At 41.9% G+C, this 27725-nt stretch overlaps 1 protein-coding gene across 1 annotated transcript in view; it reads left to right on the top strand.

Moving 5' to 3' along the window:
* LOC124132966 overlaps positions 1 to 27725 on the top strand; it is a 48663-nt gene that overhangs the window by 7242 nt on the left and 13696 nt on the right. Inside the window, exons 2-15 of the mRNA XM_046497153.2 lie at positions 3699 to 3920; positions 4250 to 4434; positions 7606 to 7770; positions 13723 to 13880; positions 14448 to 14640; positions 16127 to 16260; positions 18393 to 18528; positions 18823 to 19002; positions 19877 to 19918; positions 20094 to 20273; positions 22003 to 22161; positions 24948 to 25157; positions 26204 to 26319; positions 27387 to 27522. Of these exons, the coding sequence (XP_046353109.2) occupies positions 3699 to 3920; positions 4250 to 4434; positions 7606 to 7770; positions 13723 to 13880; positions 14448 to 14640; positions 16127 to 16260; positions 18393 to 18528; positions 18823 to 19002; positions 19877 to 19918; positions 20094 to 20273; positions 22003 to 22161; positions 24948 to 25157; positions 26204 to 26319; positions 27387 to 27522 (2216 nt within the window). The remainder of the gene's footprint in view (positions 1 to 3698; positions 3921 to 4249; positions 4435 to 7605; positions 7771 to 13722; positions 13881 to 14447; positions 14641 to 16126; positions 16261 to 18392; positions 18529 to 18822; positions 19003 to 19876; positions 19919 to 20093; positions 20274 to 22002; positions 22162 to 24947; positions 25158 to 26203; positions 26320 to 27386; positions 27523 to 27725) is intronic.

Here is a 27725-nt window from a genome sequence, read left to right as displayed (position 1 = left end):
TGTCAGAGTGGCACCTGGAGCCCTGTCAATGCGGCATCTGGAGCCCTGCCAACGCGGTATCTGGAACCCCTGCCAACGCGGTATCTGGAGCCCTGCCAACGTGGCATCTGGATCCCTGCCAACGCGGTATCTGGAGCCCTGCCACCGCGGTATCTGGATCCCTGCCAACGCGGCATCTGGATCCCTGCCAACGCGGCATCTGGATCCCTGCCAACGCGGCATCTGGATCCCTGCCAACGCGGTATCTGGAGCCCTGCCAACGCGGTATCTGGATCCCTGCCAACGCGGTATCTGGATCCCTGCCAGCGCCGTATCTGGATCCCTGCCAACGCGGCATCTGGATGCCTGCCAACGCGGCATCTGGATCCCTGCCAAAGCAGCATCTGGATCCCTGCCAACGCGGCATCTGGAGCCCTGCCAACGCAGCATCTGGAGCCCTGTCAACGCGGCATCTGTTGCCCTGTCAATGCGAAATCTTGAGCCCTGCCAACGCGGCATCTGGATTCCTGCCAACGGGGTATCTGGAGCCCTGTCAATGTGGTATCTGGAGCTCTGTCAATACGGCATCAGAAGCCCTGTCAGTGCGGTATATGTAGCCCTGTCAATGCGGCATCTGGAACCCTGCCAACGCGGTATCTGGATCCCTGCCAACGCGGCATCTAGAGCCCTGCCAACGCGGCATCTGGATTCCTGCCAACGCGGTATCTGGACCCCTGCCAACGCGGCATCTGGATCCCTGCCAACGCGATATCTGGAGCCCTGTCAACGCGGCATCTGGAGACCTGTCAATGCGGCATCTGGAGCCCTGCCAACGCGGCATCTGGATCCCTGCCAACGCGGCATCTGGAGCCCTGCCAACGCGGCATCTGGAGCCCTGCCAACGCGGCATCTGTAGCCCTGCCAACGCGGCATCTGGAGCCCTGCCAACGCGGCATCTGGATTCCTGCCAACGCGGTATCTGGAGCCCTGTCAACGCGGCATCTGGAGACCTGTCAATGCGGCATCTGGAGCCCTGCCAACGCGGCATCTGGATCCCTGCCAACGCGGCATCTGGAGCCCTGCCAACGCGGCATCTGGATCCCTGCCAACGCGGCATCTGTAGCCCTGCCAACGCGGCATCTGGAGCCCTGCAAACGCGGCATCTGGATTCCTGCCAACGCCGTATCTGGACCCCTGCCAACGCGGCATCTGGATCCCTGCCAACGCGGCATCTGGAGCCCTGTCAACGCGGCATCTGGAGCCCTGTCAATGCGGTATCTGGAGCCCTGCCAACGCGGCATCTTGATTCCTGCCAACGCGGCATCTGGAGCCCTGCCAACGCGGCATCTGGATCCCTGCCAACGCGGCATCTGTAGCCCTGCCAACGCGGCATCTGGAGCCCTGTCAACGCGGCATCTGTTGCCCTGTCAACGCGGCATCTGGATCCCTGCCAACGCGGCATCTGGAGCCCTGTCAATGCGGCATCTGGAGCCCTGTCAACGCGGCATCTGTTGCCCTGTCAACGCGACATCTGGAATCCTGTCAACGCGGCATCTGGAGCCCTGTCAATGCGGAATCTGGAGCCCTGCTAACGCGGGATTTTGAACATTGCGGAATCCTGTCAATGCGGCATCTTTAATCCTGTCAATGCGGCATCTAGAGCCCTGTCAATGCGGCATCTAGAGCCCTGTCAATGCGGAATCTGGAGCCCTGTCAATGCGGGATTTGGAATATTTCGGAACCCTGTCATTGCGTCATCTGGAACCCGGTCAGTGCGGCATCTGGAGCCCTGTCAATGCGGCATCTGGAATCCTATCAATGCGGCATCTGTAGCGCTGCCAACGCGGGATTTGGAACATTGCGGAATCCTGTCGATGCGGCATCCCATTTCTTGTGATCAGACGTCTCCCATCTTCCGCCTGTCGTCGAGTTGGGGCATGTATTGATGCCCGTGAGGGGAATACTCAATACGGAATCACAATTGTGACAATCTGAAGGATTATAGGTTCCATGTGCTGATTTCAGTCTTAATGATTGATCGATTGCTGAACAACTGACCCCATCCTCCAAACTGTGGACACTACCCGTTTAATACAATACGTTTCTCATTCACAGCATAACTTGTAATGATGTTTATAATTCATTTCTCTGGACAAACAAATATCCTCCTTTACATTTGTCATGACGTGTTTATGCTGTATCTCTATTCCAAGTAAGAGTACGTGATGCATAAGTGCAGAGTTACGTCCCTTGGACACGCCAGAAACCTATGATTGTGGGTTCGAATCCAGGTTCGCCCTGATTATGTTTCTAGGTGTGTCAGCACCATACCCGTGCTCGTGTGTTTCACCGAAGTGGTAAACGTCTGAGACCTGCTTCACTTCGGGCTTTCCTCCCACACTAAGCTGACACGCCGCGAGATAACTGGAATACTATTAAAAGCGGCGTTAAACCAAACTCACTCACTCACTCACATGGTGCATAATGGGCATTTCACATCACAGTCAGCACAACTGGTTCAGTCACAACAGCGGTCGAGACTTTGTTTATTGATGATGAGAGTATTTTTTCAAGAAGGTGGAAGTTAAATTACTTATTTACAAAAAAACTATGAGCTTATCAAACAATTCATCCGTCGTCTACATGGAGACGCGGCAATCAACATAAACAACCTCAGCCGACTTTTTTTCAGCCTTGCATGACAACGGTATAAGGATCGATACCGAAACGTCGCCTTTACAGCAAATAAAGATGTTGTTATCCAAAAATTGTCTTTACTTTGTCATCCGTTAACTTCTAAGTATGCCGACCAAACAATTCAATTACCGAAAACGTTGATATAACTGATATATTCCCTATTTATGGTACTTCAAGTTTTGGACTATAACATGATGAAGTACACAAAAGTGGGTGAAATAAGAGTTAGTGAGTGAGTTGGGTTTAACGTCGCTTTTAACAGTATTCCAGTTATATCGCGGCGTGATGCAGGTCTCGGACGTTTACCACTTCGGTGAAACCCACGAGCACGGGTATGGTGCTGACAAACCTAGAAACATAATCGGGGCGAGCCGGGATTCGAACCCACACTCATAGGTTTCTGACGAGCCCAAGGGACACAACTCCGCACAGCGAATCGCGGCGCCTTAGACGACTGGGCCCTAAAATGAGAGTGAAGGCGGCCGACATTGAGAATGAGAAAATCCCCGATCCAAGATGCCGCATTTTCACGATACGTTTGTAGTGTCCTTGAAAAAATACCGATAGGGTCAAAAACATAATTATTCAAAACATCTGAACTCAAAATATTCAAAACATTTAAGCTGCACCTCTTCAACCGAGTTGTAATAAAACCAAAAGATGCCAATGTTGAAAATGAGTTGCATTCATAAGATAAGGATGATAACGGCGTCCGACATTTTACTCATTTCTTAAATCGTATGCACGTGGACGTGTAGGAGATCATAATATGTCATCCGTTCATCAAAGATATTTTGTATACTTTCAACATATCATTTTAAAAGTTATGTTCATTGTCTATTCCGACCAAGGACTATTTGAGTACAATCGGTAAACAAAGAATGAAGAAAAGTTCCTAAACTGCATTGCTGCTATTGTTTTCTAATTCAACTGGCTATGGGTGTTATCGCCATGTGCTTTTCCTCAGTCGGACAATATTTCGCCTCAACTGTATGTTAGTAAAAACCTCAATCATATTCCAGCTTGCCAAGTGAACACACAAAGGGGGCAACGTGGCCCTGCAATAAGTACTCTGAAAGACTTCAAGGCGTTTCGGAACTTGCCGTCCCTCCGCTGTCATGCGCAGATCGGCACCGGGGGACGTCAGTCTGACCTTCTCGACACCGAGGCTAAGTTGAATGCCTTTGAAAAGACACTTCCTGAAGCTAACAGGACATTCTTCCAACAAATAAGACAGAGCAAAAGTGAGTCGATAGGATTTAATTAAGTAATTCGAACGGGTAACGGTATTTGATTTTAGTGCCTTGTTTTAAGAGTGAGAAGGGGATAAAAGGAGTAAAACTAGATCAGACATATATGGTTACTGCATGACGAAAACTCAAAGTTAAGAAATCAGATCGTAATTTAAATGAATCGGTCTTGTTGTCTTGATGATCCAAAAAGAATACTATAGTAAAACTGCAGGGTTATAAGACGATTTAAGCATTTATTTAGTCACTCGGGATTTTAGAAAATCGCCAATTCATATTATTACATTATAACAGTTGACCAATGTTGTTAACACCACGCACAGATCATGACTGGTCTCCATTTACCTCGGATGAGGCCAGGGAGACCTTTACGTTCCTCGTCTCGGCCTTGGACCAAACTGGTAAAGCCCTTTACCTTAACGTCACGCAACAGTGGGACCAGATTGACTACACTACCCTGCTGGACGTTCTACGAACATGGGACCCTTCTGTTCATCTGGTGTTGTCGGTAGGTGGTGCAATGTCTTTGTTTCGGGTGGTGGGAGCTCTAGAAACATGGGACCCTTCTGTTCATCTGGTGTTGTCGGTAGGTGGTGCAATGTCTTTGTTTCGGGTGGTGGGCACTCTAGAAACATGGGCCCCTTCTGTTCATCTGGTGTTGTGGGTAAGTGCTGCAATGTATTTGTTTCGGGTGGTGGGCGCTCTAGAAACATGGGCCCCTTCTGTTCATCTGGTGTTGTGGGTAAGTGCTGCAATGTATTTGTTTCGGGTGGTGGGAGCTCTAGAAACATGGGCCCCTTCTGTTCATCTGGTGTTGTCGGTAGGTGGTGCAATGTTTTTGTTTCGGGTGGTGGGCGCTCTAGAAACATGGGCCCCTTCTGTTCATCTGGTGTTGTCGGTAGGTGGTGCAATGTCTTTGTTTCGGGTGGTGGGAGCTCTAGAAACATGGGCCCCTTCTGTTCATCTGGTGTTGTCGGTAGGTGGTGCAATGTCTTTGTTTCGGGTGGTGGGAGCTCTAGAAACATGGGCCCCTTCTGTTCATCTGGTGTTGTCGGTAGGTGGTGCAAATGTCTTTGTTTCGGGTGGTGGGCGCTCTAGAAACATGGGCCCCTTCTGTTCATCTGGTGTTGTCGGTAGGTGGTGCAATGTCTTTGTTTCGGGTGGTGGGAGCTCTAGAAACATGGGCCCCTTCTGTTCATCTGGTGTTGTCGGTAGGTGGTGCAATGTCTTTGTTTCGGGTGGTGGGCGCTCTAGAAACATGGGCCCCTTCTGTTCATCTGGTGTTTTGGGAAGGTGGTGCGTTGTCTTTGTATCTTTGTCTTTTTATCCCCTTAAAGCCGAACGCCAGGCAGAATAACAACAAGTATCATCTTATAACGTCTTTTGGTATAACGCGGCCGGGGATCGAACCCCCGATCTTCCACACTCCAGGCTGACACTGTACCTCAGTACCACGGAGGCGGCCGAAACATCATGAAATAGATGTAGCACACAGATGTTGGTACTTTTTACCCTTTACACTTATCTAACAGTAACATTAATGGTAGAACGACAGAAGTGACGTCCTCTATCGCGTGGTAAATCTTGCCCCATATCAGAATGAAGAAGATGATGGCCTAACTGCTAATACAGATGCCAGATTGCGTTAGGCCGTAACTGTGTCTCTTTCTCAGACAGAGGAAATCTGTCATCCAGACCCTAGAGAAAAAATAAAATAAAACAGGAGCCCAACTCAAGACTAGAATAATTTGGCAAGTCTAGATTGCCTCGACCCTGAAATGCAGGATTGTTCTTGCTCCATTTGGATTTTATTATTTTTATTTTACAGATATATATTTGTTAATAAGATAACTTTATTTCTGAGACTAAATGTCAGTCAAACAGAGAGGCTGTAGCTGGCTGTACATGTGTATCGGGTGCTGGAGGTACGTGGCCCCGGGACTCTGTATCAGGTTTGTAGGCACCAAGGAATCCAAATAACCATCTTGTTGTACAAGACTTGCATGTTGCAGGACGGTGGCGGAAATGAGGGAGTGAGTTTAGTTTTACGCCGCTTTTAGCAATATTCCAGTAATATCATGGGGGACACCAGAAATGGGCTTCACACATTGTACCCATGTGGGGAATCGAACCCGGGTCTTCGCCCTGACGTGGCGGAAAATGACTGCACATTCTGCACAATGACTGCACAATCGTGGTTGTCGTCATCATGCCATCTTCGTTTCTGAAGATCAGCATATCTTACCCTAATCTCATCCATGGCTGTAATTGGACCCGTGAAGATCCGGGGTAGAACAGGTCTTCAGCAACCCATACTTGCCGTAAAAGGCGACTATGCTTGTCGTAAGAGGCCTAGCTAGGTGACTAACGTGATCGGGTGGTCAGGCTCGCTGACTTTGTTGATGCATGTCATCGATCCCAATTGCGTGGATCAATGCTCATGATATCAATCACTGGATTGTCTGGTCCAGACTCAATTATTTACAGATCGCTGTCATATAGCTGGAATATTGCTTAACAACATGGCTGTAATTGGATAAGATTTTTAGCACGTCAGTTGAATCGAACTCAAAGCAAAGTTGAAGTATAGATTTAGTACAGAGTTCAGATGATACAACTAATACAGTTAATAGACTTGACAATCGAGGATGTAAGTGTTTATGTGTATGCGTCATTATGCCATCAATATAGACATAACGAATGAGTATGAATGTGGTGTTATGGTGTACACCGCTTTTAGCAATATTCCAGCAATGTCATTGTGGGGGATACAAGAGATGAGCTTGTGTCGGGATGCTGGGTTAGAATTGGTCCCTAGCAACCTATGCTTGTTGTGAGAGGCGACTTAATAGATCGGGTGATCAGGGGTGTTGGCATCGTACCCCGACGACGTTGGGCGTTGCTGAATACTGATGGTCTACCTGGACTAGACTTGAATATTTCCAGGTCGCTGTTACATAGATAGGATATTACTGAGTGTGGAGTTAAACACAAACACACAGACAGTGAGTACAGACTGTTATTACTACAGCTAAACCACCACGGTCTGGAGAATAGATCCCGTGTACTCACTGTCTTTGTGTTTGTGTTTAACGCCACACTCAGTAATATCCTATCTATGTAACAGCGACCTGGAAATATTCATGTCTAATCCAGATGACCATCAGTATTCAGCAACGCCCAACGTCGTCGGGGTACGATGCCAACACCCCTGATCACCCGATCTATTTAGTCGCCTCTCACAACAAGCATAGGTTGCTAGGGACCAGTTCTAACCCAGACCCGGGTTCGATTCCCCACAAGGGTACAATGTGTGAAGTCCATATCTGGTGTTGTTCCCATCAGTGATATTGCTGGAATATTGCTAAAAGCGGCTTAAAACCATACTCACTCAGGGATCTATTCGCTGTTACATAGATAGGATGGGAACAACACCAGATATGGACTTAACACATTGTACCCTTGTGGGGAATCGAACCCGGGTCTTCGGCGAGACGTGCTAACGCTTCAACCACTAGGCTACCCCACCGCCCCATATAGACATATTGTGTCACCTTGGCACATCAAGAATGACATTATACATTGATCCCGCTACATTTATTTGTGAACAGGAACATGCTGTCATCATCACCGACTGGTCAACAGTTTTTAACATAAACTAACCACCAATTCGTTCCAGAAAACAGCTCACTGCTTTGTGTTTGGCGAACTGAATGAGACGGCACTGGAAACATACTGCCAAAGGTTTCTAGAGGAGAAGGTGTCGACCGCCATTATGTTGGCAACCATCAATAGGTGCGGAGACTGTGTGGCTCTCGGAGTTAGGAACCGCTTTGATGACGGGGTACGTCAATATATGTCTGTCTGGCGACCAGAACGCGTGCATGCAATCATTTGCAATCATTACTTGTTCAGATATTCATTATCAGCAAGTATAATATACTACTAAAATAAGTTAAGGATCACCCATTCTTTCATATCATAAGTTAAACTGTTCAGATATTCATTATCAGCAAGTATAATATACTACTAAAATAAGTTAAGGATCACCGATTCTTTCATATTATGAGTTAAACTGTTGTTCAGATATTCATTATCAGCAAGTATAATATACTACTAAAATAAGTTAAGGATCACCGATTCTTTCATATTATAAGTTAAACTGTTGTTCAGATATTCATTATCAGCAAGTATAATATACTACTAAAATGAGTTAAGGATCACCGATTCTTTCATATTATAAGTTAAACTGTTGTTCAGATATTCATTATCAGCAAGTATAATATACTACTAAAATGAGTTAAGGATCACCGATTCTTTCATATTATAAGTTAAACTGTTGTTCAGATATTCATTATCAGCAAGTATAATATACTACTAAAATGAGTTAAGGATCACCGATTCTTTCATATTATAAGTTAAACTGTTGTTCAGATATTCATTATCAGCAAGTATAATGTACTACTAAAATAAGTTAAGGATCACCGATTCTTTCATATTATAAGTTAAACTGTTGTTCTGATATTCATTATCAGCAAGTATAATATACTACTAAAATGAGTTAAGGATCACCGATTCTTTCATATTATAAGTTAAACTGTTGTTCAGATATTCATTATCAGCAAGTATAATATACTACTAAAATGAGTTAAGGATCACCGATTCTTTCATATTATAAGTTAAACTGTTGTTCAGATATTCATTATCAGCAAGTATAATATACTACTAAAATAAGTTAAGGATCACCGATTCTTTCATATTATAAGTTAAACTGTTGTTCAGATATTCATTATCAGCAAGTATAATATACTACTAAAATGAGTTAAGGATCACCGATTCTTTCATATTATAAGTTAAACTGTTGTTCAGATATTCATTATCAGCAAGTATAATGTACTACTAAAATGAGTTAAGGATCACCGATTCTTTCATATTATAAGTTAAACTGTTGTTCAGATATTCATTATCAGCAAGTATAATATACTACTAAAATAAGTTAAGGATCACCGATTCTTTCATATTATAAGTTAAACTGTTGTTCAGATATTCATTATCAGCAAGTATAATATACTACTAAAATAAGTTAAGGATCACCGATTCTTTCATATCATAAGTTAAACTGTTGTTCAGATATTCATTATCGGCAAGTATAATATACTACTAAAATAAGTTAAGGATCACCGATTCTTTCATATTATAAGTTAAACTGTTGTTCAGATATTCATTATCAGCAAGTATAATATACTACTAAAATGAGTTAAGGATCACCGATTCTTTCATATTATAAGTTAAACTGTTGTTTAGATATTCATTATCAGCAAGTATAATATACTACTAAAATGAGTTAAGGATCACCGATTCTTTCATATCATAAGTTAAACTGTTGTTCAGATATTCATTATCAGCAAGTATAATATACTACTAAAATGAGTTAAGGATCACCGATTCTTTCATATTATAAGTTAAACTGTTGTTCAGATATTCATTATCAGCAAGTATAATATACTACTAAAATAAGTTAAGGATCACCGATTCTTTCGTATTATAAGTTAAACTGTTGTTCAGAAATTCATTATCAGCAAGTTTAATGTACTACTAAAATGAGTTAAGGATCACCGATTCTTTCATATTATAAGTTAAACTGTTGTTCAGATATTCATTATCAGCAAGTATAATATACTACTAAAATAAGTTAAGGATCACCGATTCTTTCATATTATAAGTTAAACTGTTGTTCAGATATTCATTATCAGCAAGTATAATATACTACTAAAATAAGTTAAGGATCACCGATTCTTTCATATCATAAGTTAAACTGTTGTTCAGATATTCATTATCAGCAAGTATAATATACTACTAAAATATGTTAAGGATCACCGATTCTTTCATATTATGAGTTAAACTGTTGTTCAGATATTCATTATCAGCAAGTATACTATATTACTAAAATAAGTTAAGGATCACCGATTCTTTCATATTATAAGTTAAACTGTTGTTCAGATATTCATTATCAGCAAGTATAATATACTACTAAAATAAGTTAAGGATCACCGATTCTTTCATATTATGAGTTAAACTGTTGTTCAGATATTCATTATCAGCAAGTATAATATACTACTAAAATAAGTTAAGGATCACCGATTCTTTCATATTATGAGTTAAACTGTTGTTCAGATATTCATTATCAGCAAGTATAATATACTACTAAAATAAGTTAAGGATCACCGATTCTTTCATATTATAAGTTAAACTGTTGTTCAGATATTCATTATCAGCAAGCATAATATACTACTAAAATGAGTTAAGGATCACCGATTCTTTCATATTATAAGTTAAACTGTTGTTCAGATATTCATTATCAGCAAGTATAATATACTACTAAAATGAGTTAAGGATCACCGATTCTTTCATATTATAAGTTAAACTGTTGTTCAGATATTCATTATCAGCAAGTATAATATACTACTAAAATAAGTTAAGGATCACCGATTCTTTCATATTATAAGTTAAACTGTTGTTCAGATATTCATTATCAGCAAGTATAATATACTACTAAAATAAGTTAAGGATCACCGATTCGTTCATATTTTGAGTTAAACTGTTGTTCAGATATTCATTATCAGCAAGTATAATATACTACTAAAATAAGTTAAGGATCACCGATTCTTTCATATCATAAGTTAAACTGTTGTTCAGATATTCATTATCGGCAAGTATAATATACTACTAAAATAAGTTAAGGATCACCGATTCTTTCATATTATAAGTTAAACTGTTGTTCAGATATTCATTATCAGCAAGTATAATATACTACTAAAATGAGTTAAGGATCACCGATTCTTTCATATTATAAGTTAAACTGTTGTTTAGATATTCATTATCAGCAAGTATAATATACTACTAAAATGAGTTAAGGATCACCGATTCTTTCATATCATAAGTTAAACTGTTGTTCAGATATTCATTATCAGCAAGTATAATATACTACTAAAATGAGTTAAGGATCACCGATTCTTTCATATTATAAGTTAAACTGTTGTTCAGATATTCATTATCAGCAAGTATAATATACTACTAAAATAAGTTAAGGATCACCGATTCTTTCGTATTATAAGTTAAACTGTTGTTCAGATATTCATTATCAGCAAGTTTAATGTACTACTAAAATGAGTTAAGGATCACCGATTCTTTTATATTATAAGTTAAACTGTTGTTCAGATATTCATTATCAGCAAGTATAATATACTACTAAAATAAGTTAAGGATCACCGATTCTTTCATATTATAAGTTAAACTGTTGTTCAGATATTCATTATCAGCAAGTATAATATACTACTAAAATAAGTTAAGGATCACCGATTCTTTCATATCATAAGTTAAACTGTTGTTCAGATATTCATTATCAGCAAGTATAATATACTACTAAAATATGTTAAGGATCACCGATTCTTTCATATTATGAGTTAAACTGTTGTTCAGATATTCATTATCAGCAAGTATACTATATTACTAAAATAAGTTAAGGATCACCGATTCTTTCATATTATAAGTTAAACTGTTGTTCAGATATTCATTATCAGCAAGTATAATATACTACTAAAATAAGTTAAGGATCACCGATTCTTTCATATTATGAGTTAAACTGTTGTTCAGATATTCATTATCAGCAAGTATAATATACTACTAAAATAAGTTAAGGATCACCGATTCTTTCATATTATGAGTTAAACTGTTGTTCAGATATTCATTATCAGCAAGTATAATATACTACTAAAATAAGTTAAGGATCACCGATTCTTTCATATTATAAGTTAAACTGTTGTTCAGATATTCATTATCAGCAAGCATAATATACTACTAAAATGAGTTAAGGATCACCGATTCTTTCATATTATAAGTTAAACTGTTGTTCAGATATTCATTATCAGCAAGTATAATATACTACTAAAATGAGTTAAGGATCACCGATTCTTTCATATTATAAGTTAAACTGTTGTTCAGAGATTCATTATCAGCAAGTATAATATACTACTAAAATAAGTTAAGGATCACCGATTCTTTCATATTATAAGTTAAACTGTTGTTCAGATATTCATTATCAGCAAGTATAATATACTACTAAAATAAGTTAAGGATCACCGATTCGTTCATATTTTGAGTTAAACTGTTGTTCAGATATTCATTATCAGCAAGTATAATATACTACTGAAATAAGTTAAGGATCACCGATTCTTTCATATTATGAGTTAAACTGTTGTTCAGATATTCATTATCAGCAAGTATAATATACTACTAAAATGAGTTAAGGATCACCGATTCTTTCATATTATGAGTTAAACTGTTGTTCAGATATTCATTACCAGCAAGTATAATATACTACTAAAATGAGTTAAGGATCACCGATTCTTTCATATTATAAGTTAAACTGTTGTTCAGATATTCATTATCAGCAAGTATAATATACTACTAAAATAAGTTAAGGATCACCGATTCTTTCATATTATGAGTTAAACTGTTGTTCAGATATTCATTATCAGCAAGTATAATATACTACTAAAATAAGTTAAGGATCACCGATTCTTTCATATTATGAGTTAAACTGTTGTTCAGATATTCATTACCAGCAAGTAAAATATACTACTAAAATGAGTTAAGGATCACCCATTCTTTCATATTATAAGTTAAACTGTTGTTCAGATATTCATTATCTGCAAGTATAATATACTACTAAAATGAGTTAAGGATCACCGATTCTTTCATATTATGAGTTAAACTGTTGTTCAGATATTCATCATCAGCAAGTATAATATACTACTGAAATAAGTTAAGGATCGTCGATTCTTTCATATTATGAGTTAAACTGTTGTTCAGATATTCATTATCAGCAAGTATAATATACTACTAAAATAAGTTAAGGATCACCGATTCTTTCATATTATGAGTTAAACTGTTGTTCAGATATTCATTATCAGCAAGTATAATATACTACTAAAATGAGTTAAGGATCACCGATTCTTTCATATTATAAGTTAAACTGTTGTTCAGATATTCATTATCAGCAAGTATAATATACTACTAAAATGAGTTAAGGATCACCGATTCTTTCATATTATGAGTTAAACTGTTGTTCAGATATTCATTATCAGCAAGTATAATATACTACTAAAATGAGTTAAGGATCACCGATTCTTTCATATTATGAGTTAAACTGTTGTGTCATGACAGAATAACTATAGCAATATGAAAGAATCGGGTGGTCCTTTACATTTTTAAGTAAAGTAAACTACGGTTATAACGAACTCAACGGGACCACTAATTTTAGTTCGTTATAACCGTAGTTCGTTGTGAGCATATATACAGCATAACTACAGCAAATAGTCGGGACAAAAAAGTAAGTTTGTTATATCCGTCAGTTCGTTATAAGCGTGTTCGTTATAAACGTAGTTTACTGTAGTATAGTTTTTATTATTATGATAGTGTATCTAGCAGCTAGCTCTCGCCCCTAGGCCCCTATTTCGTCTGTTTCCGGTTAGTTTTTAAAAAAAAAATTCTCTTGTCATCCAAACAAAGTCTAGCTAAGCTATTTTCTTCTTTTGTAAAACCGGTGGCAAAATTATGTTTTTCAGTTTTCCATTGAACTCTGATTTTTTCATCACATGTGAGCTATGGTCAGGAATACTCATCCAAACATAAATCAATTCTAATGTGCTTTTGACCTACTCAGCGACCTATATCTGTTGTGGGTAAGTTCCCTGACACCTGTTTTGGCCTTAACGTCCTGTGTCATTGTTCCCAGATCATCGGCAGGATGTCGGACCCCAAGTGCCGGGCGTATATGCAGAAGGTCGCGCAGTACCAGCCTACCGGCTGGGACGTCTACCACATGACCTGGTGTCCACACGTCGTCACCGTCAGGGACATCGGCAGGATCGAAGACAGCAATTTCTGTAATGCGTATGTATCTCATGGTGCCCTTCATGACATCATCGATCTAAGTGCAGACCATTTATTCTATAGCAACATTTTTGGCTCAAGTTATTTTTGTAATGAACAATGTCAGACAACCATGATTTTTCTCCGCAACTTGTTTCGGGTTTGTTTTGTTCAAAGTTGGGACTGATTTTCATTGAAAGTAGCAATTAATTATGAGGTCGGAAAACCCATTATGTGCTCTTCAGTTCGATATATCAGAAGTGGACTGTGTGTCAATTTGTCCACTACATTTCGACATATCTGGAGTTAGGGACGGACCCTTGATATGGTTAGAGATAAGATGTCCTTTTACCTACAGCAGCAAAGCCAATATTTTTTCTAATAACACTAAGAGCCTGAACTGTTTGTAAAGACCAACACCTTGCAACAATGTATTTTTAGGTGGCAGACATTTCCTTATTCATTCAACAGTCAGAACCTTATTATTTGTTTTCAAGAATTTTCTGGGACAATTTATTATTTTCGATAAATTCCCATCAGAATATCAAATGTTCGGACCCTTAATTATATGTGACCTTGTGAATTCAGCACACAACAGGGCCGTCTGAAGGAAAAGAGGTTCTACAGCAAGCTGAGGTCAGGGGTCAGGAGGAAGATAGGTCAGAAGCTCATCTTATGTTTCGGTCAACTGTCTCAGTGGACAGCTCAGCAACTTACAGATTTCGCCAACTATGTGGTCAACATGCCTCGTGACGATATCGACAACATGACGGTTGCTCAGGTAGAAATCCTAAAGTTGGAAATTTAGCGGTCGTCTACAAAACCACAGATGCCAAGTATCTGCCATTATGACATTGCAACATGCAGCACATATTTTTATATATTTTTATATTTTTTTTTAATTTTGTATATCGTACAGAAATCCATTCAGCAAAGAGCGGCTTCCTTATAATTCAGATTTGGACCACAATTCACACATAGACCAGGTTCATTCTGTACTTCACACACCATAGCCCACACATAGACCTGGTTCACTCTGTCCTTTACATACCACAGTTCACACATAGACCAGGTTCACTCCGTTCTTCACACACCACAGTTAAAACACAGACTAGGTTCACTCTGTCGTTCACACATCACAGTTCACAAATAGACCAGGTTCACTCTGTCCTTCACATACCACAGTTCACACATAGACCAGGTTCACTCTGTCCTTCACACACCACAGTTCACACAGAGACCAGGTTCACTCCGTCCTTCACGTATAACAGTTCACACATAGACCAGGTTCACTCTGTACTTCACACACCAGAGGTCACACATAGACCTGGTTCACTCTGTCCTTCACACACCACATTTACACACTGACCAGGTTCACTCTGTACTTCACACACCACAGTTCACACATAGACCAGGTTCACTGTGTCCTTCACACACCATAGGTCACACATAGACCTGGTTCACTCTGTCCTTCACACACCACAGTTCACACATAGACCAGGTTCACTTTGTCCTTCACACCCCACAGTCCACACATAGACCAGGTTCACTCTGCCCTTCACACACCACAGTCCACACATAGACCAGGTTCACTCTGCCCTTCACACACCACAGTCCACACATATACCAGGTTCACTGTGTCCTTCACATCCCACAATCCACACCCAGACCAGGTTCACTCTGTACTTCACACACCACAGTTCACACATAGACCAGGTTCAATCTGTCCTTCACACACCACAGTCCACACATAGACCAGGTTCACTCTGCCCTTCACACACCACAGTCCACACATAGACCAGGTTCACTTTGTCCTTTACACACCACAGTCCACACACAGACCAGGTTCACTCTGCCCTTCACACACCACAGTCCACACATAGACCAGGTTCACTCTGTACTTCACACACCTTAACTACACATAGACCAGGTCCACTCTGTCCTTCACACACCTTAACTGCACACAGACCAGGTTCACTCTGTCCTTCACACACCACAGTCCACACATAGACCAGGTTCACTCTGCCCTTCACACACCACAGTCCACACATAGACCAGGTTCACTTTGTCCTTCACACACCACAGTCCACACATAGACCAGGTTCACTTTGTCCTTCACACACCACAGTTCACACATAGACCAGGTTCACTCTGCCCTTCACACACCACAGTTCACACATAGACCAGGTTCACTCTGTCCTTCACACACCACAGTTCACACATAGACCTGGTCCACTCTGTCCTTTACACCGGCGGCTATGTTTCAGCTCCTGGCCAACCTGGATACCTTTTTGGACGTAGACGACGTGAAAGAAACCAAGTTCCTTCGTATCCTTGGTTACAAGATCGGCGACTGGTGGGAAGCTAATTCGGGGTCGCTCACAGAACAACAGAAAACTAAGTAAGAGTGAATTCATCTTCTCGAGGCAAGCATGTCCACTTGCCTATATCCAAGCCTAGTTTCTACCCTTGCCACATCAAGGCCACTTTTCTTGGCTTGACCCTGGCGCCACCTCGCGTAGATCACGAGTTGTGCCCCTTGAAATGAAAACGCGATACCCAGTCAGATCGCTGTTCTTAGCTTGTATGGCTTCACAAAGATTGCGACAACCACAGGCAGCGGTAAAACACTTTCATGCGAGCGTACAGCGTACGAAACGTTCTCTGATTGGACATTGGTTTCATAGGTTTCAACCAAACGCATCTAACATGGCCGTTTGAATAGGTTAAATTGACAGCTCAAATACGTAAGAAATAAATTTAAACAATACAAAAAATCTAATAACTTCTTTGAGTGGCATTTAGAAGTTGGAATGGTCGCCCAATTGTAATGAAGAAGTTGCTCATCCATAACAATTTTGACTTAGTTAAACAATCTACTGCATGTGCAGAACGATATCTGAACTGTATAACGATAGAAAATCAAATCAAACCATATTTATTTTATTTTAGGCCATGCCCGTGTACATTACAGTACATAATCGTTAGTACAAGAGTGTTGCACACATTCAAGAAATTTACCTTGCATTGTTGAGCAGTGGCAGGTAATTATAATGATTGCTTGTCGTTTAAGGCTTCCTTAAGATATTTTGAACCATTTTCTAATCGGGATTAACAATTGCAGTTTATTACTTTGAATATTTAACAAATATATTCAACAATATTCCAGCTATATGACGGCAATAGACACAAATACGCTTTATTCAGTGACCTGTATGATTTCATCTCTTTAAGGTTACATTATTGTGTATGTGAACCCTGACTACATGCTCGAATACCGAACACTTGACCTCACCTTCCTAACTGTTCTCGTGACGACAATATCTGTGACAATGACCTGTTAAATGTCTGTACGCATAACGTACAAGGATGTGCCCTCAAAATGAAACTTTTGACTTTTGACTAAGTTCAAATGTGCCTCTGTTCACCCAGCAGGGAATGGGTACCCGAAATGTGAGGTGGATGTAAAAACCTTCTGGCGCCCCTAGGCAGCTTGAGTTGTATACTCCCCAAGGAGTTGAGAATGATAACTGGAATTCAAACGGATCCACTTGACGGGGAACAAATAAAAACCTCACTTTAGCAGATACTAGTACTTGGATATCTGCGGTATATAAATGTATAACAACAACAACAACAACAACAACAACAACAGTGAGTGAGTGAGTGAGTGAGTGAGTGAGCATGGTTTTACGCCGCCTTTAGCAATATTCCAGCAATATCACGGCGGGGGACACCAGAAATGGGCTTCTCACATTGTACCCATGTCGGGAATCGAACCTTGGTCTTCGGCGTGACGAGCAAATGCTTTAACCACTAGGCTACCCCACCGCCCCATATAGACATATTGTGTCACCTGGGCACATCAAGAATGACATTATACATTGATCCCGCTACATTTATTTGTGAACAGGAACATGCTGTCATCATCACCGACTGGTCATCAGTTTTTAACATAAACTAACCACCAATTCGTTCCAGAAAACAGCTCACTGCTTTGTGTTTGGCGAACTGAATGAGACGGCACTGGAAACATACTGCCAAAGGTTTCTAGAGGAGAAGGTGTCGACCGCCATTATGTTGGCATACAATCAGAAGGGAGGGAGGGATTGTTTGTAACGCCGCTTTTAACAGTATTCCCGTTATATCACGGCGTGTCAGCTTTCGATGGGAGGCAAGCCCGAAGTGACGTAGCTCTTTGACGTATACGTCTTGGGTGAAATCCACAAGTCCCGTGCTGACAAACCTAGAAACACTATCAGGGAGAATCTGGGTTCGAAATCACATTCTGTTACGCTGAATAGACACTACACAGCACATTGTGGTGCCGCTTTGGTGACTGGACCATTTCCATGACCCCCCCCCCCCCACACACACACACAACACTGTATTGCCGTTGTATAACACGCCCTACCGCCCCCGACTCCCACCATCAAAGTCTAGACCAATTTATAATAGTTATAAATCGGGGCCACCCGCGACCTTATCCTATAATATTACAAAAATGTATATCACCGAAACCTCTTTTCTCAGGTTGATCTGCGTGGTAGTAAAGTTCGCCCCGTTGAGGAAACTGATTGACAAGACCCTGAGCAAAAGTGACCTTGAGACCTTTGTGAAGAACTTCACATCCAACTGTCCGGCAGATTTCGAGATTTCACCAAAAGATGTAAGGGAATGACATACAGTAAACTACGGTTATAACGAACTGACCGATATAACGAACTTACTTTTTGGTCCCGACTATTTGCTGTAGTTATGCTGTATATATGCTTATAACGAACTACGGTTATAACGAACTAAAATTAGTTGTCCCTTTGAGTTCATTATAACCGTAGTTTCCTGTAATGTAAATAGATTGGGTTGATTGTTGTGAACATATGATGTTTCTCTTCATATTCCGCACGAAATATATTAAGGAGCGCTCGAATACTATCATATGTTAAATAAATCTTACCTTCAGGCCAAACGGATTCTGAAGCGTATCGTTACGGCTGACGGCTTTTCGTGGACAGCGCAAGCTATTACAGACTATGGCCGCCTCATCGGTGGTCTCCCCATCAGCGTCCTCAAGAACATCTCCGACGACGTCCTCTGTGACAACTGGCAGATGATCAATGAAGCAGACATGTCAAGGGCAGTGGTAATGTACAGTGGGATGTTCAGTGAAATCACTCACCAGCGACAATTACATTACTTTCCCTATACAGTAGTGAACGGGTTTGGTTTATCGTCGCCTAAAATAGTGTTTCAGTTATATAAGTGGGAGTCAGCTTCATGTGGGAGGAGAAATGATGATCAGACGTTTACCATCTTGGGGCGAGCTTCCTGGAAACATAATCATGGATCACAGGATTCTGACGCAGCACCCAGGGATGCAAATCTGCTAATTTAGGCACCTTACACAAATGGGCCTTCTCTGTAAACAGTAAGGGGGCACGGGTGGCACAGTCGTCTGAAGCGCCGCGATTCGCTGTGCACAGTTGCGTCCCTTGGGCACGCCAGAAACCTATGATTGTGGGTTCGAATCCCGGTTCGCCCCGATTATGTTTCTAGGTTTGTCAGCACCATACCCGTGCTCGTGGGTTTCACCGATGTGGTAAACGTCTGAGACCTGCATCACTTCGGGCTTTCCTCCCACATTAAGCTGACACGCCGCGATATAACTGGAATACTGTTAAAAGCGGCGTTAAACTAAACTCACTCACTCACTCACTGTAACCAGTACGAAAATTCGACTTGTCCTGGGATGGCATATAATTCTAAAGTATACCTTCCAGAATTAAACAAGCGTCTCTAGTGTATAATGTAATGCAGATTCCAGGGAAATGGTGGGTACATCACTCCATCATATATTATCTAGCGAAGTACCCGATAGACTCAATTCTTGGATCAATCTCGTCAGGATCTTGTCATTCACATGGCAACATGTCTGCGTCTGTTGTTTTGTTTTATGATTTGAAATTATTACTTGCCGAATATGTTATAACTAACTCCTAAAACAATTTGTCTTTCAGCTGTCTTATATATGGGACAAGTGCAAATCAAAATTTGGAAGTGTGAGTACTCGGAGATGAAAGTATTATTTTTATCAAGAACAATTACGCCATAAGTCTTCTTCTCTTCATTAAATTAAACCCGTGTTCTCGTAATCCAGTCGATCTTATTAGGTGCTTCTTGTTAACATTTGAGACATTCGTCTGATTTCAATGACGTCACTTCCTCTTTCGGTAGCCTTCGGATTACACCTGCGAAGGAATTGTGGAGGTCGGCGTTCTCGTCAAGGTCGTCCCCAGATCCGTCGTCAAAGACATACCAGACGCCGTCATAGCAGGATGCATACAGAGCATGACATCTAAACTGGAACCTGTGTGTCCACGACGTCGAGGCCTTTGCAGACTCATCATGAAGAAGGTACGTTTTATGGTCCATAGACATCTTCCCGCGGTCTTCAGCAACGCACGTTTGTCGTAAAAGGCGACTATGCTTGTCGTAAGAGGCGACTAACGGGATCGGGTGGTCAGGCTCGTTGACTTAAAGCATGTCATCGATCCCAATTGCGTGGAACGATGGCTCATGGTATCAGTCACTGGGTTGTCTGGTCCAGACTTGATTATTTACAGACCGCCGTCATATAGCTGGAATATTGCTGAGTGCGGCGTAAAACAACCAACCAACCAGTCCTCCCGCGGCGAGGGAGTTAACTGACGATATAAGTCCAGTTTCGACCCTTGCCGAAATAGATTGGAATTATGGACTTATATTTTGGCTGGACTAACGAGTCTATGCATAGTCCAATCATAATCACGTAACGAAATCGACATCCGGTTCGTAAACTGCAGTGCAGATTTCGGTCGAATGCAGAATTGGCGAAGCATGTGTACTGTCAACATGTTGTCAACTGAAATTTACAAATCTGTTCATGTTTTTAATCAAGATGCTCACGTGATTTGATGCACTTCGCGAAGTAAGACCCATTTTATTGCAATATAGATCTTGATTATCGATCCGATCGTCTTGGTTGGGCGCCGCCATTTTGTTTGAAGCAAATGAAGAGATAGGTGGAATCTGATTGGTCGAAAGGAGGGATATAGAAGGGACATAACTCGTAATAGCCACTAATGGCGCTACGATCGAGTCTGGAAATTCCAGCCTAGTTCGGCAAGGGTGGAAACTAGACTTATATAGTCAGTTAACTTCCTTGCCTCTGGAAGATGTTCGTGACATGGCAATTATGAATTGGGTTTAATCACAGCTTTAAACAGTATTCCAGTTATATCAGGGCGTGTAAGCTTAATGTGGGAGGAAAATCTGAAGTGATGCAGGTCTCAGACGTTTACCACTTAAGTGACCCCCTGGCATGTGAGGTGTGTGTTTATTCATAATACTGACATGTTATATAGTAATGGGTGTATATACAAGTATGACACATTTTGAACTTCTTAGTTTCACAGCATTAACTATGAACATTGACAGTTCTTTTGTTACAACATTGTAACTTGACATTAAGAAAAAACATTCTGTAAACTAGGATAAAGGATATAATATTTATCAATGAACTATTTTCTGAGTTCAGCACACAACAGACATATAAGTAAGAAATGGTATTCATTTTCTGCAGTGTTTAATCACACAAATGACAAATTCTGTGTTCTCATAAACTCAATGGCATAGGTATGGTGCTGACAAACCTAGAAACATAATCGGGGCGAACCGAGATTCGAACCCACAATCATATAATTCTGGTGTACTCAAAGAACGCACCGAGAATGCGGTATCAGCTATCTTAGGTGTCGTATAAGCCATTAACAGTAATTTTGTTTATAATAATTTAACTTTATCTACTGCACCAACAAATTACAAATGTTTTGATCATCTCCGGTCACCTGTTGACATGAGAAGAACGTGATAATAAGCATCATGTTACTACCTACGTGTGTTTCGTGCCCGAACATGGCTGGAAATAATATGTCTTGACGTATTCAGCGTGTTTAGAATGTAAACCTGTTTAGGTACAAAACGCAAAACCTTTTTTTCCGTTTAGGGTTTAAACGCAATCCTAAACCCGTTTACAGCTAAACATGCCAACTGATATGTCTAATACCTAAACACATATTGTATAGTGTTCTGTATGTTCTTGAAGGTGAAGAACCACGCGATGGCAAACAACGAGACGCTCGGAACTTACATCCGGCAAGTCGGGCCTAACCTTGGCAGGAGTGTGCGTGACCTATCTGGTGTTGACATCACGTCCCTTGGTGGCATTGACAACCTTAAATCCCTTCAATTTTCTAGAGAAACGGTGGGTAGTGAGGGCCTTAAATCGGTTAGTACTTTGGCCTAAAGAGAATTAAATCCCTTCAAATCTCTAAAGAAACGGCAAGTACTGAGGCTTTGAGGGCCTTAAATCGGTTAGTACTTTGGCCTAAAGAGAATTAAATCCCTTCAAATCTCTAAAGAAACGGCAAGTACTGAGGCCTTGAGGGCCTTAAATCGGTTAGTACTTTGGCCTATAGAGAATTAAATCCCTTCAAATCTCTACAGAAACGGTAAGTACTGTGGCCTTGAGCGCCGTAACTACTTTGACAACGTGAAATGCATTCAATTCTCTAAAGAATTGGTAAGTGAGTGAGTGAATGAGTTAAGTTTAATGTCGCTTTTAACAGTATTTCAGTTATATCACGGCATATCAGCTTAATGTGGGAGGAAAGCCCGAAGTAATGCAGGTGTCAGATGTTTTCCATTTGGATGAGACCCACGAGCACGGGAAAGTGCCGACAAACCTAGAAACATAATCGGGGCGAACCGGGATTCGAACCCTCAATCATAGGTTTCTGGCGTGCCCAAGGGATGTAACTCTGCACAGCGAATTGCGGCGCCTCAGTCGACTGGGCCACCCGTGCCCCAATTGGTAAGTAGGATGTCAATAATGGCAGAAAAAGGCGACATATACGAATATCTTCCTCATTCCACATTTAATTGGAAAAATTCTCTTCCATGGCTAGCACCTTCTCCCATATGAGAATGTCCCCACCTCCATTAAACATCTGTCACCCTTCCCAGATTCTCGTCAGGACGGCGGGGTTATCGAATCAGCCGGACGAAAGGGCTCCACTTGATAGAAAACAGGCAAACCGTAAACCTAAAACAATACTGTTATTCTCTTCAGAGTCTTATCTTGACACGTTTAGGTATAAGTTCAACGTTAGCGCCTTGGACACATCTACATAACTTGGGCTATAACGACATCAACTTGTCGAACCTGATCATCTGGGGCAGTCTGTCATTCAGACCCTGAAACAAATATATCAAATACAACCCTTGAAAGTCTATAAAATGTTTGCAAGTCTAAATTATCGTTATCCGAAATGGAAGAAAGTCTCTTATATTTTGTAACTATAATTGAACAACTGTTGTTTTTTTTTAAATAAGTTCATTTCAGAGACTAGATGTTAGTCTACATCTGGGGTTATTTATGCTGTTTTCCAGATACCTTGCACTGCGAGTCAACACTAAGCAAACTCGAATACAACATGGAATGTAATCACTTAATGTTAATTTAAGTCAAATTTTAACGAGACAACATGACACGGATGATGTGAAAATCACCGATGTTTAATTATGACCGATTCTCTCTTACATACCCAGAGGATATATTTAACAACACATTGCATCCCATTTCCTTCTCTACTCTGGAAGCCTACACCCATGCCCTTCTCTACTCTAGAAGCCTACACCCATGCCCTTCTCTACACTAGAAGCCTACACCCATTCCCTTCTCTGCTCTAGAAGCCTACACCCATGCCCTTCTCTACTCTAGAAGCCTACACCCATGCCCTTCTCTGCTCTAGCAGCCTACACCCATGCCCTTCTCTGCTCTAGAAGCCTACACTCATGCCCTTCTCTGCTCTAGAAGCCTACAGCCATGCCCTTCTCTGCTCTAGAAGCCTACAGCCATGCCCTTCTCTGCTCTAGAAGCCTACACCCATGCCCTTCTCTGCTCTAGAAGCCTACACCCATGCCCTTCTCTGCTCTAGAAGCCTACACCCATGCCCTTCTCTGCTCTAGAAGCCTACACCCATGCCCTTCTCTACTCTAGAAGCCTACACCCATGCCCTTCTCTGCTCTAGAAGCCTACACCCATGCCCTTCTCTGCTCTAGAAGCCTACAGCCATGCCCTTCTCTGCTCTAGAAGCCTACACCCATGCCCTTCTCTGCTCTAGAAGCCTACACCCGTGCCCTTCTCTACTCTAGAAGCCTACACCCGTGCCCTTCTCTGCTCTAGAAGCCTACACCCATGCCCTTCTCTACTCTAGAAGCCTACAGCCATGCCCTTCTCTACTCTAGAAGCCTACAGCCATGCCCTTCTCTACTCTAGAAGCCTACAGCCATGCCCTTCTCTGCTCTAGAAGCCTACACCCATGCCCTTCTCTACTCTAGAAGCCTACAGCCATGCCCTTCTCTGCTCTAGAAGCCTACACCCATGCCCTTCTCTATTCTAGAAGCCTACACCCATGCCCTTCTCTACTCTAGAAGCCTACAGCCATGCCCTTCTCTGCTCTAGAAGCCTACACCCATGCCCTTCTCTACTCTAGAAGCCTACAGCCATGCCCTTCTCTACTCTAGAAGCCTACACCCGTGCCCTTCTCTGCTCTAGAAGCCTACACCAAAACCCTTTTCCGCTCTTTGGTTTCTTCATACTCGTGGGTTGCTGTATAATAATTAATTTCACCTTTTGAATAATTACGATTCAAAAGATCAATATTTGATTGTACCAATGACTGTTGTCTTCAGGGGCACGGGTGGCCCAGTCGTCTGAGGTGCCGCAATTCGCTGAGCAGAATTGTGTCCCTTGGGCACACCAGAAACCTATGATTGTGGGTTCGAATCCTGGTTCGCCCAGATCATGTTTCTAGGTTTGTCAGCACCATACCCGTGCTCGTGGGTTTCACCGAAGTGGTAAACGTCTGAGACCTGCATCACTTTGGGCTTTCCTCCCACATTAAGCTGACATGCCGTGATATAACTGGAATACTGTTAAAAGCGGCGTTAAACCCAACTCACTCACTCACGCACTGTTCACTTCAGGCTAACGCTGTATGGAAGAAGGTGACGAGTAGCTTCGGACCCGTGAGCCACACCAACAGGAATTTCTGCGGGACACAGTTTGAGAGGATTGCAGACCTCTTCTTCTCCGCAGCTAGTGATGCGGACTGGGAGAACTTGTGTGAGGATGAGAGTCTCATGGAGAATATCGCCAGGGCGGCCAAACACATCCAACAGCTGTCTGGTAGAGTGGTCAGTACACGAGCTATGGATGTGAATTAGTTGTGGCTGTATAGAATCATATCTACCTCACATTCGCTGTCACTTATGTAACATTTCGTTAGAAATCAGCAGTACGGACAAGCATTCGATGTCTGTTTTTGCGTTAAGTGAGGGACGTCTTCAAAGAGACTTGGAAGCAAATATAAATGCCAGAGAATAATAAGTCTCGATTATTTAGCATATCCTGCTGTACCGGTAGCACCTGCCACTCACACAATTTGCATGATAAAAGTGAGTTTGTTTATTGCCTAACGCCGTACAGCAATACCCCCGCCATACGATGGCAGCATGTAAACACCCGGATGCTGATCAGACAATCAAGTTATAGCGGTGTATACCCTGTCTGGCGCTCGGCATTAAGGGTCTAAAACAAGGACTAGTCGGCTCGGAGTCAGTATACTGTGTCTGAGTGGGGTATTCATGTTAAACTGCGGCATGGTATCTCAGTGAGCTAGCACTATCAATCGGCATCAGTCCGGACTAGTACAAGCAGCCACACACACACATGCATGCACGTCGCTATATAAGTGCAATAATCTTGGACGCGACGTTAATCCCAATTTCACCTCACCAGATAGCGGTGTAGACAATCAGGTGAATCTCAAAGAAACACAAGGTTTGTTGGATCAGACATTTGGAACAATTGGTCTTTGGAATGGTTAGGAATTACCTGTTGGCAGGGCGCAAATATCAAATCCTTATAGTGCCAGGTTGGTTGGTTTAATGTTTTACGCCGCAACTCAGCAATATTCCAGCTTTATGACGGCGGTCTGCAAATAATCGAGTCTGGACCAGACAATCCAGTGATTGATATAATGAGCATCGATACACGCAATTGGGATCGATGACATGCTTCAACCAAGCGAGCCTGACCACCCGATCCCCTTAGTCGCCTCTTACGACAAGCATAGTCGCCTTTTACGGCAAGAATTGGTTGCTGAAGACCTATTCTACCCCGGATCTTCACTGGTCTATAGTGCCAGGACAAACAAGTAATTGTGGACCATGACTTCCAGATCCGAGGTATCGTGAAGAAGCTGATGCGAGTCTTTGGCGCCTCTGGGAAGGTGAAGGATGTATGCATTGACGGCCCTCTTATCGACCAGGTCGGCATGTTCCTCGCCCACGCGCGGTAAGAATGACAGAGTGAGTTAGTTAGGTTTAACGCCGCTTTTAACAGTATTCCAGTTATATCGCGGCGTGTCAGCTTAATGTGGGAGGAAAGCCCGAAGTGATGCAGGTCTAAGACGTTTACCACTTCGGTGAAAACCACGAGCACGGGTATGGTGCTGACAAACCTAGAAACATAATCGGGGCGAACCGGGATTCAAACCCACAATCATAGGTTTCTGGCGTGCCCAAGGGACGCAACTGTGCACAGCGAATCGCGGCGCCTTAGACGACTGGGCCACCCGTGCCCCCGCTCGGTAAGACAGACACTACATCACATAATATATTATAAATAATAATCTCATTGCATAGTTTAAGTACTTTTAAAAATATTTGTTTCAAGTTTTGAAGAAACCAAGGCAAACAACTCTCAGCATTTCGTATACATAGTGCAGTACTTCATTGGGACGTAGTCTTATTTGGTCAATTGATATGTTCAAATTTCATGTTTGTGACGTGTGTCACCTTTTCGCAAACATATGGGGTGCGTTGCAAAGCGCTAATTGCTTGTAAGCGATGTACAGCGATTCGCCTTACAACAGTGCGCTAACTTGGAGCGGCTTGCAAGCGAAACAATAGCTGGCTAAAGTCGCTTCGTTCTCAAACCAAAATGGCGGCTGACATTGACAGCGGAACAAGAAATTCCTGACTGGATCAACGAGGAAATGAGCAAAAGCAGCTAACATTCCACCATCCCCCGTCTGCTCCACATCTTAAAAGTACTCATAAATTTCGTCATCGAGCCTCTTCTATTACGTTCTTCATTACGTCAAGGCAACCAAGCGGTAGTTGCGCCGCCATTTTGGAAGAATGCGCAAGCGCTTCGATCTGTTGCAGACCCAGGGTTGAACGATTAATTTGCTTTCTCCTAGCGATTCGTGGCTTGCAACGCACCCCTGGTATCATCACTTTTTGATAGTCTTTCATAAACATGGGCTTATGGTAAAGTCGGAATCGTACAATGGATTTCTTATGAAAATGGAAAAGGTTTTGTCGCCTTTATTAAGATGCGTTGTATGTTTACCCCAGCGGAAAGGACTTGGTCAAGTTCAGCCGTAAGACCCTGCGGTCAGTGATGCGCGTGGTTGGAGAGAAAAAGGAATATATCGAGAAGGTCACTCGGTCTCAGATGAAACTGTTGACGAAGATCGCACTCAAGGTTCAGGTAAATACGTCAGGGTCCACTTGCACAAAGTGATCTTAGCGCTGCGACTATTGTAAGCCTATGTTAAAGTATGAGTGTTACGATAATCTTATCGCTAAGGTCGCTTTGTGCAAGTGGGCCCAGAACGATTGTGCTTTCATATTCATTTTCAAGCGTTAATGTTCCATTATTTAGAATATTCTTTCGTCAATCACTGAGCTCTG

This window comes from Haliotis rufescens, unplaced genomic scaffold (assembly GCF_023055435.1).
Source record: "Haliotis rufescens isolate VD_foot unplaced genomic scaffold, xgHalRufe1.0.p SCAF_20, whole genome shotgun sequence".
Lineage (NCBI taxonomy): Eukaryota > Metazoa > Mollusca > Gastropoda > Lepetellida > Haliotidae > Haliotis > Haliotis rufescens.
Note: the sequence above shows the minus strand (reverse complement) of the source record. Positions and strands in the feature narration are given on the sequence as shown.